Source organism: Onychomys torridus, chromosome 15, assembly GCF_903995425.1.
Source record: "Onychomys torridus chromosome 15, mOncTor1.1, whole genome shotgun sequence".
NCBI lineage: Eukaryota > Metazoa > Chordata > Mammalia > Rodentia > Cricetidae > Onychomys > Onychomys torridus.
In genome coordinates, this window is record NC_050457.1 from 15,271,766 (window position 1) to 15,298,400 (window position 26,635).

Consider the following 26,635-nt stretch of genomic DNA (forward strand, 5'->3'; position numbering starts at 1 on the left):
AAAAATACGTATTTAAAGCACACAAATGAATCCAGTAGAAGAGACAATAAAAAGATACGTTTATATCTGAATGGAAGTCTCACACATTCAGTTTAGTTACAAGAATTATCCTAAAGCCATATTGTATGTTTTTCTTTTATTAAGATAGGAAGTTATTATAAAAATCAACCCCAAACAATTATATAATAAAGGATATCACATGATATTTTATAAAACTTCATGCAATCCCAGTGAATCGATCCTTTGTTTTCTCTTGTCACTCAGCTACACAGACTCGCACACTTCTGACTTAGGCCCAGCTAAAACTCCTGTCCATTCTTAGGTAACGGATTAAATTTGTCTCATGTGTTATAAGTAAACTTGAAACATTTTTTTTTTCCAGGAAACTTAGTACCCTTTCCTTCTAGAAGCTTTAATCCAAACAGCTTGATTCCTCAGTTTACAGAAACAATACTTACAATATTTAGATAGATGCTGTCTATAAATTAACATGGTAGTCAGTTGGAGGATTGTTGTTTGATAGTACTTATAATACTAATTAGTATACATCTGTGGTATTTATCAGAGTAGCGTTTGTTAGTGGACAAAATGGTGTCACATAATACAATAGCAGGAGTGGGCTTGTGAGTAAAGTCTAGCAAAGTGAATGACAGTATGGTCATGGACATTATGGTCCATGAAGTCTGTCAGAATGATCTGGACTAGTACTTTGTGCCTTGGATAATTTCTAATATTGTATTCCTTTTGTATCTTTAAAAGAGGACTAAAAGTTATTCTCACACCAAATAACTACCTGTGACCTGTGCTGTGAGTCCTCTAGGCACCAGACTCCTGTGTTTCCGGCTAACCCTACCATTGTGTACAAGCATGGATGCTGAAAGGGAAGCTCCTCACACTTACCCTTGTACAATAAGAATTTGGCATGTCTTGACATGTGAGGCGAGTCTAACAACAGTAAGAGCTGGGAATGGTAGCACACACCTGGGGGAGGGGGTAAGTGGGGGTAGGGGCAGGAGGGCCAGGAATTCAAGACCAGTTTCAGGTATGTAGTGAGTTCTAGGCCAGTCAGGACTATGAGGAACTGCTACATGAGACTCTATATTAAACTCTAGAACATACAAACATGGGAAACAGAGACAGACAGACAGACAGACAGAAACAGAGAGGACAACAGCAAAACAATGAAATCAGTCAGCAGTCGCTGTCGCCTGGTCCGGGGCTTCCTGTGTCTTCACAGGGCTTTCAAAATTGTCAGCACTGTCCTCTTGACCACTGAGGGCTCTACCCTGTTCTTCTGTTCTCCGTGAAGCAAATCACAATCATATTCTCCTTTGTTTTGTCCACTGTCTTTCTCCCTTTGCTAGGAATAAGCCTTAAAGCAAGGGTTTTATTTTTGTTATGGCCGCTGCTGTATTAACCCTCAAAAGCCCTTGATGAGGGTGAGAAAACGAAAAAAGTGATGATTTCCTGAACTTATAAAATAAGAGTATAAGCACTCATGAAGCATATCACAGGATACACATGTTATGAAGATCTTTCCCGGAACAAGTAACAAATACCTATAGACAATGTAGTCGGAGAAAAAATATACATTCTTTACCAGTCCATTGGTGCAGATGAACCGGTTTTATTTTTCTAATATAGGAAAAACTTACCAGTGTAGTTTTGGGGCAACTAAGAATAGATGAAAAATAGATTTGAGTCACAGTCTCAAGGACATAGATGAAATCCTACCTCCTAGACCTGGCTGTAGCTGTGCATTTAAGGCTAACGGAGTTGTTGATTGTAAATTTACACCCCAAGAGTGTATTGAATTTTTATGCAGGTTTAGTTAAGTTGAAGGAGAAGTGGTTCATTTTCATTTTAAAAGAGCATGTGTGACACTGTGCAAAGTGAAACAGTGGCTGGTCAGGGCAGCAGTCAGGTAATAGTCACTAAATGACATTGCATCCTTTCCTGAGAGTATGTCCCTATACCTTAGTATTTGAGAAGTAGTTTTCTCTTTTGTGTTCATATTCTTTAGCTAAAATTACATTTCGGTTCATAAGCAGTATTTCACACAATCACAGTTTCGTCTACATGTCTTTGGGAACTGTGAAAATCATTGCTCTCAACAACTTCAAGTATTGTGGAATAAATATATTTTTTGTTGTTGTTTTAAAAACTCCAGGAACTATGCAGTAGAACATGCTAAGATACCATATCTTCTGTGGGCTACAAATGCTTGAATGGATGCATTTGTGTACATAGTAAAGCAGGACAGCATGTACTTAACTATGGAACCTGCTTCGAATATTTTTCACAACAAAGCTGCTAAAAATCAAATCGGTGTGTCCTCAGCCTCTCTGGTGCCTTTGCAGTAAAATCATTCAGTATCTTCTCTTCCTACTATTTTGAAACTTACAATATGTTGTTGCTAGCCACAATTACACTTCACCCAATGTAACACCAGAACTTGCTCCCCACATCTAACTGTGACACTGGACTTATTCAGCAGCCTGTTTCCTTATTCCTTGATCCTCCAATAACTAGCTGCTAGTCCCAACTTCTGAGGTCGGCTCTTTAAATTCCACATTTGCAGCAGATAGAGTGCTGTTTGTCTCTGCCCTGCATTATTTGAACTTAACATAATGTCATCGAGGTTCATTCACACTGTCACAGTTTTTTATAGCTCAATAAAATTCCATTGTGTATATGGGCTACATTTTTCTTAATCATCCATTTATCAGTGAACATTTAGGTTGATTCTATAGTTTGGCTGTTATAAACAGCACTTTAGACAGAACAGGATTGCAGATGTCTCTTCAACACAATAATTTCTTTTGTTCTGGATGTATATATAGTAGTGAGAATGTCAGCTGGTGTAATGACTGTTTCTCATTGTTTTGAGGACCTTGCATGTGTTTTTCCATAAAGGTGGTACTAGTTTATATCCCCATCGGGTCCCTTCTTGAGTAATTTTAGGACTTTAAATTGTGTTTAATCAAGTTGAAAAATAAAACCCATAGTTGCAGAACAATTTTATACATACCTGATATATATTAAAAAATCTATAATCTTGACTTGACTACAAAGAATCTAAGCCAAAGGTTTTGTTTTCTTTCATATCCCTGTTTAATTAAATGCTAGAATTTCATGAAAAGTTTATAAATGAAGTAAATGTTGACTTTTTCAGTCTGATATTTTTTATAACTTGTGTGAGACCAGTGTCTTCGAATCTAGTTTGTTTTTCTTCTTTAGTCTTCTATTTGCATTTTCATCTTCACCACCTTATACTTTATATTTTAGTAACGATTATGACATATTGAAAGTGAATGGCTGCCTGTAGGTGGGAAATTAATTATACTTGTTTATGACATATCTAAGTATAACCTAAAGTTTTTCTTCTAATCCCTGTGATCATCGTACACAGACTTTTACCTATTTGTACATCCATTTCTAATGTTTGCCATTTCAAATGTCTGTACCTTAAAATTAATCATTTATTTAAACTTTTATCATTTGTCACATTACTGTCAGACTTTGATACATATTCAAATGTGTCATCTTATGAAAGATCTTTGCCTTCACGGAATTTCTAGATGCCCCTTAAAGCCACTGACATTGTTTATCACACTGTTAACCTCATTTGCCTGTAGAGTGGGAAATGAGCAGCTTTTGCTCCCAGGAGTGTGAAAGCAGCCCCTGCGATCTGTGATCATCTGAGCAGCCTGTGGTCCTGTGCCTTCTCTGTAATGATGTAGCTCTGTCTCTCCTTTATTCTTTGCAGAGTGCTGCAGCAGCTCCCAGTCCCGTGCTAGGAAACATGCCCCCAGGAGATGGCATGCCAGTAGGTCCTGTGCCACCAGGGTTCTTTCAGGTACTTGGAGACTTGACTAGGACTGTTAAGGCATAGGAACTCCTGCTTGGTGTTCATTTATGATGATGAAGTAGGGTGAGGCTGTTTAGTTCTTCTAGTTGCTTCTTAAGGTAAATATGATACTGTACAGCCAACTCTTGATTGCTCAGACTGGTTATCTATTCTAGTTCCCTTCCTCTGTTGTATGATTTGTTGTAATTAATATCAAACCATTCCATTGATTTAGAAGGAAAAGAAATCAAGTGCAAAGTAGAGTAAGTTCACTGTGGTGAACACTTTGTGGGAAAGATGCTAAAGCTGTAAAGAGGTCCGTTTTCAACTGTCTGTATTTCTATAGACTACGACTAATCAAGATTTGGCTGTATTTTCAGAAGTAGCCAAGTCATAGTCTATTCACATAACAAAAATTATAGGCTGTATCAAAATATCTGAAATCGCCTTTGTAATTTTTCAGCTGGGATTTCTATTAATATAATCATATAATATTTGAAGATCAAAATTTTCAACTGTGTATTTAGCATTTTAAATTCTCAGCACCTGCTTCTTTTAGCAATGACAGTTAATGATTTTAGAGCTATAATACATCATTTTTTAATTTTATGGATCTTCATCTTAAATCTGATGGAATTCTAACCCAAACCAACAAACATATCAGTATAAATTCTAAAGAGTTTTTTTAATATGGTTAATTTTATAATACTCTGAGAAAATTAAGAATTTAGGAGTTAGAATTAGAGGTGGGAGGCATCATAGAAATTAATATATAAATGCTATCTTGATAATATAGTAGGTACTTATAAGCCTACTTAATATTTTGGTTTAATTTTAATTTCAAAATTCTCGATAATCATCAGTTATTAAGGTACTTATAAAGGTGAAAATGGAGAGATTAAGTTATAAGTAAATTTTCAAAATAGATACATCGAATTAAAGGATCTCAATTAGACCATAGTACAAACCCCGTACTTTTACGGCATATTTATTTGCGTAGCAGCTCTTTATTTCTTATTTGAGTCATATGTAATATTTAAAACTCATAGTAAAGCCACATTCTGTCTTCAAGCCCCTTTTTATACTGTAGGAACTGAACTCTAGATTATTAAATAATCACCACTTAAGATAATGATAATAGTAACAAACACATCATAACTCTTCTCTATGCACTATGCTTCAGTGTAGTCCACATGCTTCACATAGATTCCAGTTCCTTCAGCACTCAAAAGTGTGATGAATGGATTGCTATGATTCTCCCTGTGCAGATGAAAATACCAACATTGACAGAGAAATGGTCTCCGTGGGGGTGACAGGGCTGGGACTGCAGTCAAGGCGTCTGAGTTTCTGCTGGTGAAATCACCCTGGAATTGTCGTCCATGATATCTTTCCCACTCCTTTTGGTTCTGCTGTACACTCTTAGTTTTCTTGCCAAAGGTGGGTTAGGGCTAGGGAGAAAGTTGGAGAGTTTTATCTATTAGACATTTTAGGAGCACTCTAAAGGGCCTTGTTAAAAAGAGAAGGCTGGTTGGGAGGAAGCCAAATTCTTGCACTATAGCATTATGCCAAGATGGATAAACCCATGGATAAAGCCCCTCCCTTACCTGTTTTCTTGTTAAGAGTAGTCAACATAGCTTTAACTTACTTTTTATTATTCTGATACAGTTCATGATTGGGTACCACTAGATTCCAGACACTGTGGTATCTAAATAAAGTACATGCAGTGTACAATTTCCTGAAGCTCTGTGTGTTAACAAAAAGAAGCAGCTTTAAAATTGACAAAGTAAAGTGGAAAGTTCTGTGATGGCCAAGACAGAGTGGTTAGATCTACCAGAGTAGAGATGAGAGAGGGCTAGAAAAACTGCTCAGCAAAACAAGCGGAGGAATGGTGTCTCAGAGAGGGGCCACTGGCCAAAGTGTGCCAGGAACAAAAGAGTAACTGAGGTGTCCAGGGTACACACAGAAAGTGCAGGAGTGAGGTGAAGGATCCTGTACACAAAATGGAAAGATGTGCTCCGGTCTGCTGAGAAGAACCTGAAATGGCATGTTAAGAGCTCAGTCTGGTTAGCATGCTTCTAGGAACCATCAGCTCTTTGAGAAAGGCAGAGACTTTCTCAGTGTGTAATTGATTCAGACTCTGTCTAGGCTGCAATTGGTTCAGACTTTGTTTGGGCATCTCTGATAAACATGTTTATAAAATCCCTGACATCAAAAAGTCCAGAGAATGGTGAATTGAGAAAAAATGGTTTAAGTATGGAAATTTTGAAAATAGGCACATTTAGTGAGTAGAATGCTTTCTTGTAGCAAATCAGATCAATATGCTCAGTCTTAGGAAAGGTATAGTTGGGAAAGTATTGTCAAAATGGAAACTGTAATTCATATTAGTATCTTAAGATGAATGAAGAGTTAGGCAAAGGAAGCAGACAGAGGGAAGAACAAGAGAGGAAAGAGAATTCATGGCAGAAACCCCGAGAGGAAAGGAATAGAAACCAAGTATTTCAACAAAGTTGGCAGCCTGACTAGTTAAAGGGGCTATATGGCAATGCAGCCTGAGAGAGAGAGCCTTGAAGGCAGAACAGAGCTTGAGCCTGATCTTAAAGACTGTAATGAGCTGTCAGGAGGAACCTCTTCACATTTGCATCTTGAAAGAGAAAAAAATCATTTCAACTAGTATCAGCTAGAACTGAGTTGGGAAGAATAAGTATAGAAGAAGAAGCTGTTTAGTGAGACAGAGCTCCAGAAAGGGTCTTTCTGATGAGATCTGGGACAGTAGGGTTAGAAAGGGAGGGAGGGAGGGAGGGAGGAAGGGAGGGAGGGAGGGAGGAAGGAAGGAAGGAAGGAAGGAAGGAAGGAAGGAAGGAAGGAACGAACAGTTGGTAATGATGTTTGAAAAACTTTAGTTGATTGCCATAATTAAGCATAAAAGAGAAAAAGTTGCAAGAATCAAGAAAAATACTGCAGTTCCTATATTGGATCTCTGAATGATTGTAATGCTCTCATCAATATAAAGAAAAATAGGAGATGGAAAAATTGAGATCCATTTGCATTGTTCCTGTTTACCCAGGAAAGCTGTTTCAACTTACCTCAAGGACTTTTCCTACCTATTCAACATTTATATATACTCAGTATTTAAAAAGTGTTCCTAAACTCCTCCTGCTTCCTCCCAGCCCCTCCCCACTCACCCCCCCCCATCCCCTCCTCCTACAGGGTAAGGCCTTCCATGGGGAGTCAGCAAAGCCTGGTACATTCAGTTGAGGCAGGACCAAGCCTCTTCCCTTGCATCAAGCATTGAAAAACTCATGCTAAAATGCTGCTGTCTTTAGTGATACAGTGACGAGACTCCTGATGCGTCTCCTAAGTCAGTCAGTCTTGGTTTTCTGCAGTGTTTAGACTGTAATTCAGTGCAAGCCTAGGCATAACACATGTTGTTTATGAACAGTAGCTACCTTTGGCATGGTAATAGTCAGAAGCCCCAAAGAATTCTACTTGACAGCAAAACACCAGTTTCTACTCCTGAATCCATAGACGTTTCCCTCTGAGAATGGTTCACATCTGGAAGATTTAGAAAAAGGGATCATTTTAGAGTTCAGCACAGCCACTCCACAGAGTTCTTTCTAGGAGAGTGACATTTCAAGCAGCTACAGGATAGGCTGTGTGGTTCTCCTGGTGACTGGCTCCAGAAGGTTCCTAGCAAGAGCCCAGGGTTCTGGAAGATCAAGCTTCAAAGATAGCATGGAATTCCTAGCACTCAGAGGAGCACTAAGCTTCCTGCCCCCACCTTGCTTAGGGCAACTGGATTCCAAAGGCTGTTCCCTTCTCTTGCATTTTACAGTTAGGTAGAGTATGAGAGTATTTCATATTCTCAGGGAGGAAATGCAAAGCTTATTTGGGCATAGCTGGAATGGAAGTCACCCATGAAGAGATTAAAGTATTAGTACTAAGTGAATAAAATTAATTTTATAAATTATATATTAGCCTACAGGGTTCGAGTGTAAGTAGTTTTAAGCTGTACTCATTCTATAATCAGACTGTAAAAATTGCATTGAAAATAGTTCTCCTAAATAGATAAATGTATTTCTTTTATTCCCATTTACACTGGTGAGTAAGCACCCCAGATGTAACCTACATTCATTAGCAAGTGACATCACCACAAACTCTAAACTTATGAATTCAAAACGACTGCAACTAAGTTTAATCTGAAAATCAATAACTTGTGCTTAATATTCCAGTCATTTAATATGTCCATTAAGGAAAGCAGCCTTTCAATTATTGCCTTTATTTGAGACTTTGTTCCCACACTATTAGTTTCCTTGCTGTCATTGTGACTGAGTACCTGGCAGAGGGAACTTAGTGGGGGGGTCACAGTGTGAGAGGGACCAGGCTAGCTCTGCAAGAGGGAAGCTGGAAGGCTGTGGGGGCCGGTCCTTGGTAGTTGGAGCTTGCTATGTGTTTGTTCACATCTTAGTGGACCAGCGATAAGAAAGTTACTGGACGTGGCCATGGGCTTTCTATAGCCCAAAGTCTAGCAACCCATCTCTTTACACCAGCCTGACCTCCTAAAGGTACCATAACCTCCTCAACAGTACCCACTCCAGGTACAAGACGTGAAAACCCATGAGTGTACGGGAGAGACTTCTGATTCAAGCCACTGTACCATTTGAATTTTGTTTTTATTCAAGTGAGAACTTTGTTACTTTAATAAGAGACCAGCTAAGTGAAAGTAGTGAGATTAGTTGGACATGTGAAAGGCAGTGTTAGTGCAGTAAAGTAAAGCCATCTAAAGTAGACACACCTACTTGCCTGGAGTCTGTTAGAGGAGCTATTGGTATAAGAAACCCAGTAACTCCTCAGTGACACCCGCTGTAGAACTGGCAGATGACTTCAGAACCACATTCTTAAACCAAGCCATCTGACTAACTGGGACCAGAGGAAAGGCCATGGGGCTGTGCAGGAGTCTGGAGTTCAGTTTTAGTAGACAAAAATACAGTAATGCATCAGTAATCTCATGTGGCTTAATCCAACAGCTTCAGGGTATGCTAAGGAACTTTAACTAGAAATGATATCAATCTGTTGTATGTCTACATTTATATATACATTCATTCATTCAAAACATAGGCAAAGGCTCTTACTGACTACAGCCTTATTGAAATAGGCAGCAGTATTTCCTTAGACCATTTCAGATATTCTAATTTATGCATAGTGGTCAATATCATAAATAGTCTTTATAAAATAAAGGAAAAGTAAAGATTCGTTTGTGTTTTAAGAAAACTAGATTATCAATTCTGTCTGTTGTCTTGTAAGATTCAGTATTTTTGTGGATTGTTACAAAGATTCTCCCAAGAATTACAGTAATTTATAGAATACTTAAGTGAAGGCATTTCTCTCTCTCTCTCTCTCTCTCTCTCTCTCTCTCTCTCTCTCTCTGGATGTGAAAGAGTATCATAGTTTCCCTCTTCTGCTCCTTACAACAGAAAACTTCCAATATGGGAACTGAACCATATATATATCACTCTAGTGACTGGACACACCTTTTATTGAAAGGCATGATACAGTCTTTTAATAGGTACTAATATACATCATACCTAAGACTATAGCTAATGTGGGAAAGACTTGTAAATACTTGATTTGAATGTACACCAATCTATAGACTTGTTCAGTTTTGCTGTGCATTATATTTTGCTTTTTTTTTTATCTTGATGCATTTATTATCTTATAGTCACTAAATCTTAGTGTCCTTAACTGTTAAAAACTAACTATGTATTGATGTTAGGTTGTAAAAGAAAGGTGTTGGTATGATTAAGGTTATACGTCTGTTGAAATGAGCGTACTAAGTAGTTTGAGGACAAGGTGCTCATCCGCATTTCCATCTAAGCTGATTAGAATGCTGTTGTGCTAGAAGATGCGGGACTGTGGTCCTTTCCAGGACCAGGACAGCAATGGGAAAGCTGCTCTGCCACCTAGTGGCAGTGTCACGATGTCTCCTGTTAGGATCTGCTTTTCCAGGAGTCTATTTCTAACCAAACTGCACTGTAGCAAGCTGCCCTGATGCTCTGACGTAGTAACAGCGGCAGAGAAAGAAGGAAGGAGGGAAGGGGAAGGAAAAGGAAGAAGGAAAATAGTAGGAACTTTCTTCTTTCTTCAGTGTTCTTTTTGACTAGAAAAGGCTCCACATCAATGACATAAACCAGCTGAGTGAGACTCAGAGCAAAACGATATCGGCAATACTTTAAAGAAAAAGACTCAAACGTGAGAAAAATAGTTACTTGCTCCAGCTTTTAGAACTAAAAAGAAAGAAAAGGAAGTATTTTTACAAGCTCTGGGTTAAGTGCTTGTTGGAGGTAGATGTCTATTTACTTGCTTTCTGTGAAGATGCCTTCATCTGTGCCATGTGCTCTGCTGTTGAGTCTTTCTGACTTTGACCCACATGCAGTTAAACTGCCTGCGTGTCTTGTCACATCTTCTCTGCTCTTCTTCTGCTGACTGCTCCTGCTATTGCCCTTCCTTCCAGTTATCTGCCTTTCCTCTTTTCCTGATGATGCTTCAGAAGTGAGTCTTTGGAAATACTATAATTCTAGAGACACCCCCTTGTCCACTCTCCAGAAGTTGTATGTAGGTGTCATCTAAATCTTAATGAACCAGAAGTTTATTGTATAATTCCTTGCCTTTGTTGAGTAGGATACTTTAAATATCAAGTATAATTAACAATGAAATATAACATCTAATATTGTCTGCACACGTGTGCGTGTACACACACACACACACACACACACACACACACACACACAGAGAGAGAGAGAGAGAGAGAGAGAGAGAGAGAGCTTTAAAATTCAGATAGTAGAAATAATATTTCCCAGAGTTAAATGCACCAGATTTGGATAGTGGATTGAGGGGATACTGCTTATTTATCAAAGTTGAATCAGTAAAAATTAAATTTTCTAAAAATGTAATTTTGAATGTTAAAGAGCAGAGAGTCTGAGTGTTGCAAATGGAGCAAGGCCTTCGATAGTGCAAAAATAAAAGCAGCTAAACATGGAGAGGTGCCGAATGGCTATGGCTTCGATAATGCTGTCCTGCAGTCCTGGTGACAGCTTTTCTGGTCTCAGCTATGGAACAAATTAAAACTTCTCAGCTTGAGTAACTAAATATGCATTTTAAAACCTACAACTCAGAAAGCTAAAAGACCCGCAGCAGTTTCTGTGTGGACAGGGAGCCAAAGACAGCCTGTCACCTGTTGAGTCCCTGCCTTCCAGTTTGTTAGAAAGCCAGTTGTTATCTAAGTGAGGACGCGGTAGTTCGCCTGGCCATCCGAGACCAGTATGGTTTCCTAAAGGTCAAGGGATCGACAGGTAGGGACTAGAACTCTTATTTTTACGGTGGTGGTGTTTTGTTTTGGACATAGAATTTTCCAAACTGTAATTGGAGAGACATTGCCTGAGAAAGCCAATGGCAGTGTGTGCTGTGCCCGTGGTGCCCACAGTCTTCTTTTCTTTCCCAAGACAGGGTAAATTGTGCTGCTCATGCTTGAACCTGCAGCAGCCTCTTCCCAGCAGCTTAGAGCTGCCATTGCAGGCCCTGGGCCGCTTTCTCTTGCTTTCTTATTTCTCAAATTTCCAGCATTTAATATGCGAGTGAGACTAAGGTAATTCATGAATGTACATGCTAACATTTTTTTTTACTTTTTAAAACTGACATATAAATACTGATTATATTTGTTTTATAAGATAATTTATATTTCTACTAATATAAGACAATCTATTAATATGGTACCTTATATTTATATTATATTAATATATTGAATTTATTAAAATAATATATTGATATAAGGTAATTTGTATTTCAAATTAGGGTACATACCTATGTCAAATATTTGTCATTTCTCATAGCGAAAGAGTTCTGATGCTGCCGTGGGCTTTGTGGCACCTGTGTGCTGTAACCTGCAGTCTGCTCCATACCCAGACATGCTTCCCCTTCTCCTCAGTACAGCTCAGCACCTGCTGAGCAGTCCCCCATCTCCATCTCCTCCCCTCTTCATGCAAAATCAAACTACTTGCAACTTTAATCTAGAAATCCATGAAAGTGGTATAGATTGATCATGACACACTTTTTCCTCCTAAACTCCCCCAAACAAGCTCTTGCTTGTTCCTTGACACTTGTACTTCTCTCCTCCTCCCTTCCCCCTCTTCCCTCCTCCTCCCCCCTCCCCCCCCCTCCTCCTCCTCCTCCTCCTCCTCCTCCTCCTCCTCCTCCTCTTTATTGTTAGGGAGTAAGCTCAAAGCCTCCTACATGGTAGCTAAGAGAATCTCCCGGTGAGCTGTATCTCTAGTCCTCACTATACTTTTTATTTGAAACGGGATTTCACTATGTTGCCTAATCTGGCCTCTAAAATGACATATAATCCAGGCTGAACTGAAAGTAGCATAAAACCCCTGCCTCAGCCGGCAGACTGCTGGATTTACAGGTGTGCACCACCATATTTATCTCGTGTGTTCTGTTTCATTTGTGGTTCTGGGAAAGGAACTCACAGCCTCAGACATGCTAGGCAAGCACTCTACCCCTAAGCTCTATCTAGATCAGTTTTTTTTTTCTTTTTTTCCCCTTCGAGACAAGGTTTCTCTGTGTAGCTTTACGCCCAGGCTGGCCTCAAACTCACAGAGAGCCCCCTGTCTGGGATTAAAGGCGTGTGCCACCACTGCCCAGCCCTAGGTCAGTTTTTTAAACAAATATATTAATATGTTTGCATGGACAGTTCAAAGGACTACTGCTAAGTCAATAGAAATGTCACAAGATATCAAGACACCAGAAAGATAACAAAATACAGCATTTTAAGTTATTTAAGCTATTTTAGCAATGATAGCTGAATAAGGTAAAGTCTTCAATACCCTCACCTAAAACAACTTTACATGAAAATATTTATCATACAATGCAAAAAAAGGAATGGATTTGTATTCTTTAAAGAAAAGTTAGAAGTATTGCTTTAACATTAGCTTTTTAAAGAATTTATACAATATATTTTTATCATTATTGTTAGTCTTCCCAACTCCTCCCAGATCCTCCCTAGCCATCCTCTTCATGTTCATTCACTCCCCTGATGTCTCAAAGCAAAAACTAGGCAAAATAACAAGTCAATGAAAAAGCAAAATCAAAACATGCAGAAAAGAAAAAAAAAGCAAGAGAGAGAAAGGAAATTAATAGGCAAAAAATACAAAAAATTTAAAGAAAGGAAAAGCACACAAGAATCCAAACAAATGTGGAGTTGTTTTATATTGCCTGAGTACTCCTGGGCATATGGCCTGCCATAGCGTATGATTGGCATATATACAGTGTCAGTCCATTGGTGGAAATGGATTTTCCCTCTCCTAGTAGGTAACAATTTGAAAATGAATTCTTGGTTAGAGGTCAGACTTTGTATCCACTCCCCTTCTCAGACATGCTGGACTTAGGTCTGGTTTAAACTTGTGCAGGTGTTGTGTGTGCTCTTACGGTTTCTGAGTTCATGTGTGCATCAGTTGTATCAAAAGATGCTGTTTCCTTGGAGTTGTTCACCACTTATGGGTCATAAAATCTTTCTGTCTCCTCTTCTGCATAATTCCCCAATCTCTGAGGTGAGGGTTTGATGAAGACATCCAATGAAGGACTGAGTGTTCCAAAGGTTCTCATTCTCTGCACATTCTTCAGTTGTGGACCTCACTGTTAATTTTCACCAACTGCAGGAAGCTTTCCTGATGAGGCTTGAGCAGTGCTCTGTTCTGTGTATATAGTAATATTCATTAGGGATTATTTCATGGCAATGTCCCTTAAGGAGAATAATAGTATTAGGTTTTTCCCTAGGCCCATGACCCATCTTGTCTTAGGTTCTTAGTCATTTTAGTGGTATCACGTACAAGTTCCATCTCATTGAATGTGTCTTAAATCTAATCAGGAAGTGGTTACTTCCAAAACATTTGTGCCACTGTGGCACCAGTATACCTTGCAAGTAGGTCACTGTTGTAGGTTGCAATGTTTGTAGCTGGTGCATTGGTGAGTACTTTTCTTCTCAGGTAGCATACAAAGTACCTTCTGACACTGTGAATACTAGTCTAGGCAGAGGAGGGAGTCTTCTGGTTGGCACAAGCTCAATTTCTCCGTGTTTGATGACACAAGGAACCTGTGTTTTCAGCAGCAGGGCCTTACCATCACTTTATGGAGAGTAATCAACAGACTTGCTAACAGCCTGTGATGTTGGGAAGGTGAGTGGGCTTCTTTTGGCCAACAGTTCAACAAGATAGGGCCCGTTTCTGACACCGGAGGTTTGACTTGGTGGAATAAAAAGTCTAATTGTGACATTGTCTCCCCAGTACATGGTGATCCCATTTCAATTCCTTGCATCTGTGTATCTATTGGGGAATTTTCTATAGTAATAGGTTTCCATATGGCTTTTTCAAATGCTTTTGTTGTCCCTCCCCATATTCTTTCCTTTACCCTGCCCTTCTACCTCTTCCCCATTTAATCATTTCATTCCATTTCCCTTTATCTCTTTATAACACTATATTCTATTTTCCCCTCTGAGGGAGATCTCTTCCTCCCCCTGCTTCCTCACTAGCTTTTGCCCTCTGTTGTTATTCAGATTGAAACCCATATCTAAAGCTTAAAAGCTAAAGTCCACTTAGAAAAGAACACATGCAAAACTTGTCTTTGGGGTCTGGGGTCTGGGTTCTCTCACTTAGGACAGTTGTTTCTAGCTCCATCCATTAACCTGAAAATTTTAGCTTTTAAATTGAGTCACCCTGGTACTCTATCCTAAGCTTTCAATCTCAGTTATTTATTATCATAATCAGACATTTATTAAAGGTGATTGGTCTATTGCTACCTTAGTACCACACACAAAAATAAGCGTATGTGTGTGTACTTACAGATATAAATCGACTTAAGTGAATTACTAATCTTTACAGAATGTCATTCAATTATTTATACTGTTAGACCAGCAGACAGCCTGGTGCTCATTCACAGTCCAGAAGTGTGTGCTACACACCTACATGTAGTGATTGCGTGGTAGTAAAAGCTTGAGAAGCACTCTCATCTTCTTGAAAAGGCCCATAATGTAAGTGACCAATTTTGATGTTTAGAATAAATCCATAAATAATCATCCCGCTTGTGATTGCTCTATGGGATTAGCTTGCCAAAAACACATCAAAGAAACTAGATCTGTTATTATTTTACAGTTATTTTAATTAAGTGTTGATGATGATCGAATGTCTAAGATACATGGAAGATAAACTACATACTTATGCTGATCAGCAGAATATGCTAGCACAAGTATGTCATTTGTGAGCTAAATTAGTTTAGTACTAGTTAGAATTAAAATGTGTTAATCAAGAGTGTCTCATTCACTGCGGTGTCAGTGGTGTCTGATGGAGATGTTCATGAAAAGCAGAAAAGAAACCAAATTAAATGAGTAAATTGTAAAAGATCTCTAGATTCATTTATATATAACTTATGCATCATTGCTTTTCTATAGAAAATTCAAGCATCTCATGGAATTATAAAAATATGCCAACATCTGTATATAAGATAAAATCAGGAATTCACACTACATTAATGGTTTTTTCAAAGTAATATTCCATAATAGTATTTATTATTGGTAACTTCAAAAGAGTTAACACTTAAGTTTAATAAGAATTTATTTGTAAGTAAACTATAGAGTAGAAATCTACATAGAGAAGATGGTATGAAGAGACTTTAATTAACACATATATATATATATATAGTAACAAAAATAGCATTTTGTTTTTAAAAGAATATTTGTCCTTTGGTTAAATCTAGTAGTGAATATATTTTGGGTGCATTGCTAGCACTATGAATAATTGTATCCTGACATTTTTTATTTTCTAAAAGTATGTTTTATAGCTTCTAGAATAATCAGGTCATAGAATTATGCTGGACTCAGGGTCTGCTTAATACATACTTTGGCCAAACTAGAGGAAAGAGTAAACTAGGCTAAGTAATGGCCCCCCGGGACCAAGACATAGAGACATTTAATCCTTCTCTAATCAATGAACTTATTGAAGACAATTCATATTTTTCTAGAGCGTGTTTCATTTTACACCTCATTTTTTTCTAAACGTTGTAGTATATAAACTACATTTTAAAAAATAAACCTTTTCTTATGTGTCTTTTATACTGAATACTGTATCTTAAGAAGACAAAATATTTTATGTTCATACTGAAATGTTGAGTCCTGATAGAAAGAAAGTGTATTGTTGAAAGCAGGTTTCTAAGATGAGACTTAAGACTTATAAGCTTTTGAAATATGTTTTGGGCGCTGGGAAGATGGCTCAGTTCAGTGAGTTCAATGCCCTGAACCCATTTAAAAAACAGCTGAGTGCAATGTATGCACTGTATCCCAGCACTGGGGAAGTGGAGGCAGCTGGAACCTTGGGGCTTGCTTCAGCCTTATCTGTGTGGTAAGTTCCAGGCCAATAAGAGACCCTTGATGAAAAAATTGGGCAGCTCCTGTGGAACACCCAAGGTCATTTGCTGGTTTCCACACACATGCACCCACACAAATAAACAAATGCACACCTGCACAGAAAGTAACATGAGTTACAGTGCAGTGCTTCACTGTGAAATGTTAGGACCCCATTTATAGGCGAGGCACTGGACGAGACAAGCTGCTGTTCAGAGTTGTTGGTTTGCTGATGACTGGCCATTATTTTAAAACCTGGCATCCCAGGACTAATTGCAAAAACCCAGAAACAGTAGTATAAAACAAAACGTCTTTGTTTAGTCAACCTAAATTGTAACCTTTCTGTGTATAGTTAATATGGATATTGTCATTATAACTCTTTGTTCTTGTTCTTACTGGGTGCTTTAGCAGATAGTCATTTACCTTATCAGTTTTTTCCATCTGGACGTACAATATCAGTGGTACTATGTATTTTAATAAGACAAGTACATTGACCAGGTAAGATTTCAGACCAAACAGCCCAGCTTTGTCACGTCCTCAGGTAGTTCCGAGTCCTCCACTAATGCTGTTCAGGACTCAGTTACTGAGTAACATGAGGAACCAGCCAAGTATTTGCTGCCCCTTCTGTTCCTCCTTCCTCAAAGGACTTGCCTTTCCATCCTGGAGAACTCATACATTACCATGTTTTAATCAGCAGTTTTATTATGATGATAACACTCTTCTAATCATACCATGTGCGTTTACCACACTCCCCTCCTGTGTTCTATTCTCTGTCAGCATTTATCTTTAAAAACAAAATAAACATGCCCTGAGTTTATATAGTATCAAAACTCTACTCAAAATATTTAAGGAAAAAAGAGGAAGAGCTTGTTAAATTCTTTAATTTCAATTATGGCGTTTCTTTTTGTCTGATGAACCAAGACCACATGCTAATTAGTGGTTTATATGCAAATTAACTTGCTTATGGAAATACCGCTGCCTTTTCAACTTTTCCTGGTGAGTGGTGGCTGGGGGAAGGAAGGCCACATGAAGTGAATGGTCACACAGTTGCTGGGGGCCTGTGAGGAAATGCTAAGTAGAGCAGTTGGTTTGTGTTAGATGGTCCTGAGGATGAAGCATGTATACATGCTATCCCCATTCTGGTAGCAAAGTCAGAGGTAGGAAAACTAAAGTAGCAATTAAGAAATTTTATCTTCGGTCTTATTTTACATAAAGAGGTTGATTTAATGAATTCTAAAATGGAAAACCTCCTGGTTTAAAATGTATCAAAAAAGCATATTCAAAAAGATTATATAGGTCATATTTTATTAGAAATGTAACAGAAAGGATAAGAAATAAATGATAATCTTCCTTTTAGAAAAGCAGTTTAAAAATTCTAAATAATTCTTGGTAGAATAGAAAATAATAATATACTAAAACTTAATGACATTCTTAAATAAATTATTGTTCTAAGTGACATAATTTTATTTCCTGAAAGACTGTTTGGCGGCATTGAGCTGGTGGTGTTCCTGTTAGGTATTGTCAACCTTCCGTCATCACACAGTGATTTCCTAGTGTCATATATCTGTAGTCTTCCTACTTTCCTTTAGCCTGTTTCTTTTAGGTTAACTCAGTTTGGGCTGCTATAACAAAAATACTGTAGATTAGGTGATTTAAGCGACAGACTTATTCCTCATAGTCCTGATTCTAAGAATAGTCAAGATGAAGGAGCTGGGCTGAGGGCATAGCTTAGTTAGTAGAGAATTTTGTCATATGTTTACATGAAATAAGCACCATCTTCTAGCATTCAGTTAGCATGGCATGGTGGCACACCTGCATCCCAATACTCAGGAGATGGAGGCCAGAGAATTCTAAATTCAAAGTCATCCTCAGCTCCACAGCAAGTTTGAGGCTATTCTGAGTCATGAGATTCTGTCTCAAAAATAAAACACCCACAAAAAAACCCTAAAAATCCAAGAGCCATGTAGCCTTGTGCTCAGTTTCTTCTTAGTGGGCAGACAGTCATTTGCTCACAGCGGGGCAGGAGAGCGGTCATCTCACTCTGCTCTTCCTTAGGACAGCCCCCCACCCCAGAAAGAGCCCTAGGCCTGTCTTCACACAGCTGTGCACTGGAGGTTTCGGTTTCATCATAGGAATTCTGTGCAACACAAACACCCAAAGCACGCGTTGATAATGGGAACATGCAGAAGAACTTTGCAAGCCAGATGATCGTGTGTTATACAGGTAGACCAGTGGGGAAACTGGAAACATCATCTAGATTTGCAGTCACTTAGAGCTGCGTGTTTGATCAAATAAGGATGATGCAATACGGCTTCCAGGGAAGACACAGAGTAAAGTATTATTTGCTTTGAGCTTTCATTGGTACTTGACATTTGGTGAAGAGAACATTCAATTTGTCCCAAATTAGTGGACTGATGCACAGAACATTTTTCCAGAAAATTATTTCTTAGATTAATAAATAACATGGTGAAACTTGAAGAATCCCGGGGAGAGAACAGTAAACTTTATCTGCTTTGTTCTCTGATAAATCCAGCCACCTAAACCTGTGCCCTGTGGGTGACTTGTCAGATGAGGAATCTCATCACCACCTTCTCAAATTAGTCAGCACTTCTGTTGTGTCCCTGTTGGCCTTTAATGCCTCACGACAGTGAGCACCATTGTTCGTTGCTGTATTTCTTCCTTAACCATGCTTTTCTTTTACTCTAGAACATGTGGTCATTTTCTCCAACTGCTTGATAAAGATGGCTGTGTCTTAGAAATATATGCCTTTTTCCTCACCCCTCCCCACCCGTACACAACTCAAATGTCTACAGCTGTAAAGTCTAGTAATCTTTGTATTTAAAGGCAAAGTAGAAAGGACTTATCCCAGAATCATGAATCCCTTGTTTAGTAAAGAATTTTAAAAATCATCTGTCCCAACTTCTTCATTTTAAGGTTAAGAAAACGGCAGCCCCCAGAGCTTACAGCTCTAGGCCACCCTACTAATTAGTTAGGAAGCAGATACTAGCATCTAAGCTCTAGACTCACACAGAGTTTTTCACATACATTATAAATAACTTTTCCCAGGGATTTGATGCCCTACTTAAATCAAAAACCAAAGTTAAACAAAACAAACTGCCTCAGATATAAAGAATAAGCTCATTTTCAGGGCTAAGGAGTCTTTGAAGAACATGTTTGTCCTAAATTAGGAGTGCAGAGAGTACCAACATGTCTGTGAACATGTGAAACTCATATTTCCAGTGGATAATCTCCAGCCCAGATCAGTATTTTACCGTAGCTTAATTGCAGTTGACTTCCGAATGGTGAAGTACAGGTGCCAGCATAGCATTCGTTCAGCTGATCCATTGCAAACAAGTTAGTCCTCCAATGCTGAGTTTACAAGCTAACTCATTAGACAGCTAAGACTTAGGTGGCCATTAGCTGCCTTAGAGTTAGGATGGTCTGAACATTTAGAACTTACAGCAACACTAATTTGAAAGAAAGCTTTCACCAAAGCATTCTTTATCACTTAGAACTGTTCTAAACCTGAGTGAGCTAGGTTTATTGTCATGTATGCTTGCGAAGATACTTGGACTTGTGACTCCCTCCTTCGTCCTTTTCCTTTCCTCTCTCCCTGTCTCCTGTCCTTCCTGCCTTTACCAAAATGCAGAGTGATGTTTTTGGAGGGAGGCATATGAGGAAATAAGCTGTCTAAGCCAGAGTCTGCATCTCTCAGTATTGTCTTACAAGGACCTATACATCCCTAGTCACTACATAGTGATGCTCTCTCCCAAGAGCCTCAGGGTAACTTCTGTAAACAGGTAGAAAGGTACAGATAATCTCATTCAAATATACTAATTTGTAATTCAGGCTAGAGGTAAAATAATCCATGAAATTATCACTGGCATCTTTTCACATTGGGTGATCATAGCATTCCCAAGTGCTATATTTCAAATAAGGTACTGAACAGTTATTTATCCCGGCATTTGATATTTAGTGATACTTTTCACATTTTTTGACCTTTACTTCATCTCCAACTGATTTTATCGTAGGTAGGAATTATTAGTAGGTTACATTTATTTCTCCATATTTCTGTAAACTGATATTATACCTTGAATTTATGACATATCATGAAACATCACTTTGTAAAGAAAAGTAACTATTATAAAACTAATAATATAGTACCTAATTAGTAAATTCAGAAGTGAATCCAGAATTGAACATTGTAATTGTGTAAGTAAAACTGGATAATTTAGAACAGAGCCTGGATATTGATTGGAGTAAGCTTCTAACTAGCAGTATGGAGTTACTTATCAAGTCACTTAGAATAGCTTCTCCAGTGAAGAAGAGAGTGGACTCTGGTCACGTCCATGCAAGCTAAATCTTTTTATAATTAACTTTGTTAAAGTAGGAAAGTCTACTTTAGGGTCCAGCAGCTGGAGGTAACTCTTACCTGAACGGTCCTCCCCTTCTGCCCAGTCAGTGGTCTCTTGAGAACACAGTGACACACGAGAGTACAAAGAGCAAAGCAAGCTGCCTGCTCATTGTAAACTTCATGTGTTGGCTTCTTAGATGGAAAAAGAGACTATAGAAACAGGTCTGCATGGCAGAGGTTTCTCAATAGTTATTGCTGCAGACCTGATTTCTGATTATAAAAGGTATAAATGCAGGGTTCAATTATGTAAAATGTTGTGAACTTGATATACTTGCTATCTATTAAATTGATTCTCAGTATACATTAAACTATTCTTGATATTTTAATCAATATGCAGCCCATTAGAAATAAGCACTTGCTTATTTTATATGTAAAGAATCTTATATTTAAGTAACAGTATTAATATATAAATCAGAAAAATAATTACTTTGCTAGTGATTAAAAGTATAATAAAATAGAAATTTTGAATAATTTAATGGCCTCTAGAAATGAACACCCAAGTCTAAGGAGTCAAGTATTGGACACTTCCCTGTAGGCATTGGCTGCAAAGATACTCCCAGATACTCAGTATCCTACTTAGATACTCTAACCCAACTTAGAGGAACCTGTGTTTCCTCCACCAACATAAATTAGCATGACTTTTAAAAGAAGACAATTCCCTTTTGTTTAAATATATATAGTTCAAAATATACTACAATCAAAATATAGAAAGGAGTTTTACCTTTAAGTTTATAGTTAATCTTATAACAAACTCACAATGGGAAAAAGCTACCAGTAGTTTTTACCACAGACAACTCTTAGAAAACAAAGTTCTTTGCTATCTTATAGAGAACGGTCATGAAGGAATGAAATTTGACTTTAAAATTTTATTGAAAACTGATAATGAAGATTTATAATATATTCAAAAGTATACAAAGAACCTATCTTGTATAATGCAATAACCATTAAGCTTTCTCTTTAAATAGTTATGGGTTCTTTATTTTGTCTTTTCTTAGAAATTTTTTAGAAATTTATATTTTGAATTGCTATAGTTAATCATCTTTCATGGTTTCATATTTTCTTTGGAGAATTTCCAGATTTTCTATAAAATAAAAAGCAGGATGACACTTTCTTTTGAAGGTTTTATTCTGTTGAAAACAGCCACATAGGAAAATGAATTGATGTATGATTTGTATTAATTCTGAATTTTTCAAGTAGTTTGGTTTTAGATTTGTATTTTACATTGTTCTGATTTGTGGTTTGTTTTGTTTGTCTTCACTAGCCTTTTATGTCCCCTCGGTACCCTGGAGGCCCAAGACCCCCACTGAGGATACCTAATCAGGTAAGATGTATGTGCTACTGCAATTTTTTAAGAAGCTCTTGGAAATAACGGAATACACCCCATCTGTTATCCCCACTTACTACTGCTCTGGTAACGTGTAATCTACTTGAAGGTTGCATAGCCAGCCTTTGTGCTGACTGACTTTCTGGGAAGTGTTCTTGGAGCACAGAAACATGTACATCCTCATGCTTCATCCGTGACTGTTTACATACCTTTATAGACTGGAGGAGTCAGAGTGTGTGTGGCTTGGAACCCTGTAGTATGTACTATCTACGTATTTCCAGAAAATGATTGCCTGACTTCTGGACCTAACTTTGCAAAATGTTGATCATCCTCTTAGTGAAATTTTCTATAACATACTTTGATTTATTTTCTGTGGTATAAAATTCATATACATTGTGTCTTGATATAATGGCATGTCAGCACATAATTAACTGCATCTTGAATGGCTAAGTCTAAATATTTAACAATAAATCTTATAGGGTCTGTGTGTGTGTGTGCGCGCGCGCGCGCGTGCGTGCGTGTGTGTGTGTGTGTGTGTGTGTGTGTGTGTGATCATCCAGTTTTTTATTTTAAGAGCTTTAAGTTTCTAAATGTTTCATTTTCATGTGGTTTTTAATCAACATTGTAAGTTCTTATTTACTAAAAATAGTAATGCACTTTTTTATTTGTAAAGAGTTTACAAGTTTAGTTTTAGGATGTTGGTAGTATGCATACTGGAATGTAGTAAAAGAAGAAATTTATTGCTTAACTGTGTTATTTGTTCAGTTTTATCTCAAAATAAAATAAAATCATTTTAAGTTCACTTTTCCATTCTTTTCTTTTTATTTCTGTATTTTTTTGCTATCAAAAATGGAACAAGAAAGTTGCAGTTGTTAATCACGTGTAGTAACAAAAGTTTGGTTTTCTTATTCAAATTGTTACTGAAATTATGCTGAGTCTGGCATTGATAGTGCACATCTTTAATTCCAGTACTAGGGAGACAGAGACAGACAGATTTCTGTGAGTTTGAGGCCAGCCTGGTCTACGTAGTGAGTTCCATAGCACCCAGAGCTGTGTAGAGAGACCCTGTCTCAAAATCACAAAAATAAAGGAAGGGGGGGGGGGGAGGGGAGAGAAGGGGATGGGAGGGGAAAAGAGAAATGATGATATCTACATCTTTGAAGTGTCCCAGCTTGCCGGCATTCTGTGTGTCTGATGCAGCAGGAAGTGCCAGCCCCCACGTTCTCTTCCAGGGGAAGGAAGCAGAAGGAGAAGCAGCACCAGCCTGTCCCTGATTTGGGATTAGCAGTCCTCACATGTCACTTGCAGACTGAATGTGCATTCAGGTTCTTGGGTCAGAGAACATGCCATGAGACAGTAGAGAAGTACATAGATGCCCAAAGTACCACCATGTAGGAATCTTGTTTTTCTGTGTAGATGAACCCGGGTGTATCAACAGATACTTACATAGGGGTATGAGCCTTTTAATTTTTTTAGGATGAAATCTTATACCTTCTGTTGGAGTCTTCATGATGATGTTTCAAATACTCCATCACTAGCATTGTATTTTGTGTAGATCTAGTAGAGTCCTGAAAACCTGAATTAGCAAACTGAAATTCCAGCATAAATATGTATTAAAATACCTTTACCCTGTGTAATGATGACAACATGATGTTAGAATTCTCTTCAGTGTGTCTACAGTTCCCATTGAGCAGGTTTTATACTTGTAGTTAGAGAAAACACTAACTGTATACATAGAGGAATGAAAATGTTATATTCTGAATAAGATTAACCTTCTTAAATATTTAATGCATTATTCCTATAATGGGAAGAAGAGAGAGAGTGGACACTAAGGATAAGTTAATCCTAAAAAGACTTAATGACTTTTCAGATAAGAAAAAAATCAGCTGACATTTGAAGCAAAGGAAGAGATGTTTAGACAGTGGCAATCCCATCTCTTGAGAGGCAGAGGCAGGAGGATTGCTATGAGTGCAAGGTTAGCCGGGGCTGCATAGTGAGGTTTTGTCTCATAATGCAAAAATGTAGACATTCACTTATAAATTGAAAGTTTACTATAGTACCATCTACCCAAGTCGCTTCCATTTCAAAAGACTGCACACTCTTCCTGGCATGCTTCCTTACTGAGGAAAGCACTGCTTCTTGCATCTTTTGCAGGTATTTTTTTAAATCCTTGTTAAACTTTTTGCATATGAAGTATGGCTTTTATTTGGTGCTATCAGAATAAAATGTAAGACGTCTCCAGTTGCCTCGAGAGGAATGCATTCTACTGAGTAGGTAACATGCACCGTGCTGCTGCAACTATGAAAAGTCTCAATATCTAACCTTACATAGAAACCTGTGTGCCTCCTCGATGTAAGGCTAATGGCAAAACAGGTAAAGCTGCCTCTTTGGACAGTTCAAAAGGCCACTTTCGATCATAGAATCCCGTTACTTCATGGGAATCACAGTATTCATATTTTGAAATGATTATTTGAATTTCAACTAAAAGTATATTATTTCCTTATGATTTTGAATTTGAGTTATATTGGTATATATGTGTTTTCCCCAACCATTTCTCTTCTTGTAAGGCAGAGGAAGCAAAAAAAAAGTGCAATATGTTTGAAAAAAAATTACATTATTTTTCCAACCCAAGAAAAGCTTACACTGTGGATCCACCCTGGGCTTCCCAGATCAAGTTATGTTGTATTGACATTCTGGAACAATGTGTGTTTCACACACATCATATTCCTTTACTTTCTAGTCATTTTATCTTAGATGCATTTTTAAGAGTACATTGTAACATACTTGTTTAGAAATGTAATAGTCTATACAAAACCCACCTCAGAAAAAGATACTTGAACAGTACTTGTTGAGGTCTATAGATATGGGCACCGTTTCAGTGAAGTCATAGATCAGTGACTAAACTATTGAAAATCCATTTTATCTTTTTAGTTTTTATTTTTAAATTAGCATGCAAGCTATTCCCCCAGAGCCTCCTCACCCCAGACCCTTTGCTGTCCTGTGTGTGCATTTGCCCACCTCCATTTCCTTATCATCTGTTTTACCCTCCTTTGTCTCCTTCCTAATGTGTGTTGGGCCTGACCCATGTTTACACAAACACGTGTTACACCACAACACATGTGTGCATGCACATATGTTACAGTCCAGGACTCACACATGGGACAGGACATGTTTGTTTTTTTCTGCTTGAGTTTGAGTCACCTCAGTTAATAGTGTATTTTCCAAGTCTATCCATTTTCTTGCAAATTCCATGATTTCTCTTTTTGTTATAGCTGAGTAATACTCCACTGTACATATGTACCACATTTTCTTTATCCATTCCTCTGTTGGTGGACATCTACCATGGTTCTATTTCCTTGCTATTGTGAATAGAATAATAATAAACGTAGATAAGCAAGGATCTCTGTGGTAGGCTATGGATTTCTTTAGGCATGTTCCTGGGGTTGGTGTTACTGAGCCATACAGCAGTTATAGTTTTAAGTTTTGGGAAACTTCCACACTGATGTCTTAGTGTTGCTCCACCAGAATGTGTAAAGCTTCTTCTTTCCTTAGAACCATACCATGAGTTTTTTGTCAGATTCCTTGATGTTAGCCATTCTGACCAGGGTGAGATGGTGTCTCAAAGTAGTTTTAAATGGCTTACCCTGATGACTAGGTATTTTTGAACTCTTTAAAAAATATTTACTGGCCATTTGTGTTTCTTTCTTTCTTTTTTCTTTTCTTTGCTTCCTTCCTTCCTCCCTCCTCTCCTTCCCTTCCTCTCTCTCTCTCTCTCTCTCTCTTTCTCTCTCTCTCTCTGTCTTTGTCTCTCTGTCTCTGTCTCTCTGTCTCTGTCTCTGTCTCTTTCTTTCTCTTTTGAGAACTGTTGATTTCATTAGCCCATTTGTTGATAGCCAAAGTTTTCTTTGGTGGGGGTGTGTGGTTTAATTTTTGCATTTCTTTTTAAACTGTGAATATTGAGCCATTCATCAAAAATCAGGTGTCTGTTAGCATCGTTGTTTGATTTCTGGGTCCTCTCTTCTGTTACACTGGTTTGCCTTTCCCTGTCATTCTGTCGTTGTCAATACAGCTGCCTCCACTTACATTCTTTCTACTTAGAATTGCCTTGCTATTCATGGTTGTCTTGGTTGGGGTTTCTTTTCCTGTGATTAAAACACACAGCATGCAACAACTTCAGGAAAGTGTTTATTCCATGTGACTTCCAGGTCACGGTCCATCACTTGGGAAATCGGGGTAGGAACTCAAAGCAGGAACAGAAGTGGGAGCTGTGAAAGATGCTGTGTAATGGTTTCCTCCTCATAGCTTGCTCAGTCTGCGTTTGTATAGAACTTAGGACCGACCACCAGTCCAGGGCTGGAGCCACACACACAAAAATGCACAATACTTGTCTACAGAACAGTCTGATGGAGACATGTTCTCGGCTAAGGATCTTCCTTCCCAAATAACCCTAATTTCTCTCAAATTGACATAAAAGTAGCTGGTACAATCGAGCTCTTGTCAATCTGGCACAAAAGCACGTGACTATTCAACTAGGACCTCCAAGATGGCATGCTAACATTCCTTTGACAATATAAAACATTCCAACTGCCTTTCTAAATTCAAACA

At 38.1% G+C, this 26,635-nt stretch overlaps 1 protein-coding gene across 4 annotated transcripts in view; it reads left to right on the plus strand.

Moving 5' to 3' along the window:
- The window catches only part of Ssbp2 (single stranded DNA binding protein 2), a 260,509-nt gene that overhangs the window by 185,052 nt on the left and 48,822 nt on the right, over positions 1-26,635 (plus strand). For 2 of the 4 annotated variants that reach the window (XM_036206881.1, XM_036206882.1), the window contains exons 5-6: positions 3,770-3,859; positions 21,968-22,027. In XM_036206881.1, the coding sequence (XP_036062774.1) occupies positions 3,770-3,859; positions 21,968-22,027 (150 nt within the window). The remainder of the gene's footprint in view (positions 1-3,769; positions 3,860-21,967; positions 22,028-26,635) is intronic. The other 2 variants (XM_036206883.1, XM_036206884.1) reach the window with 1 other exon arrangement.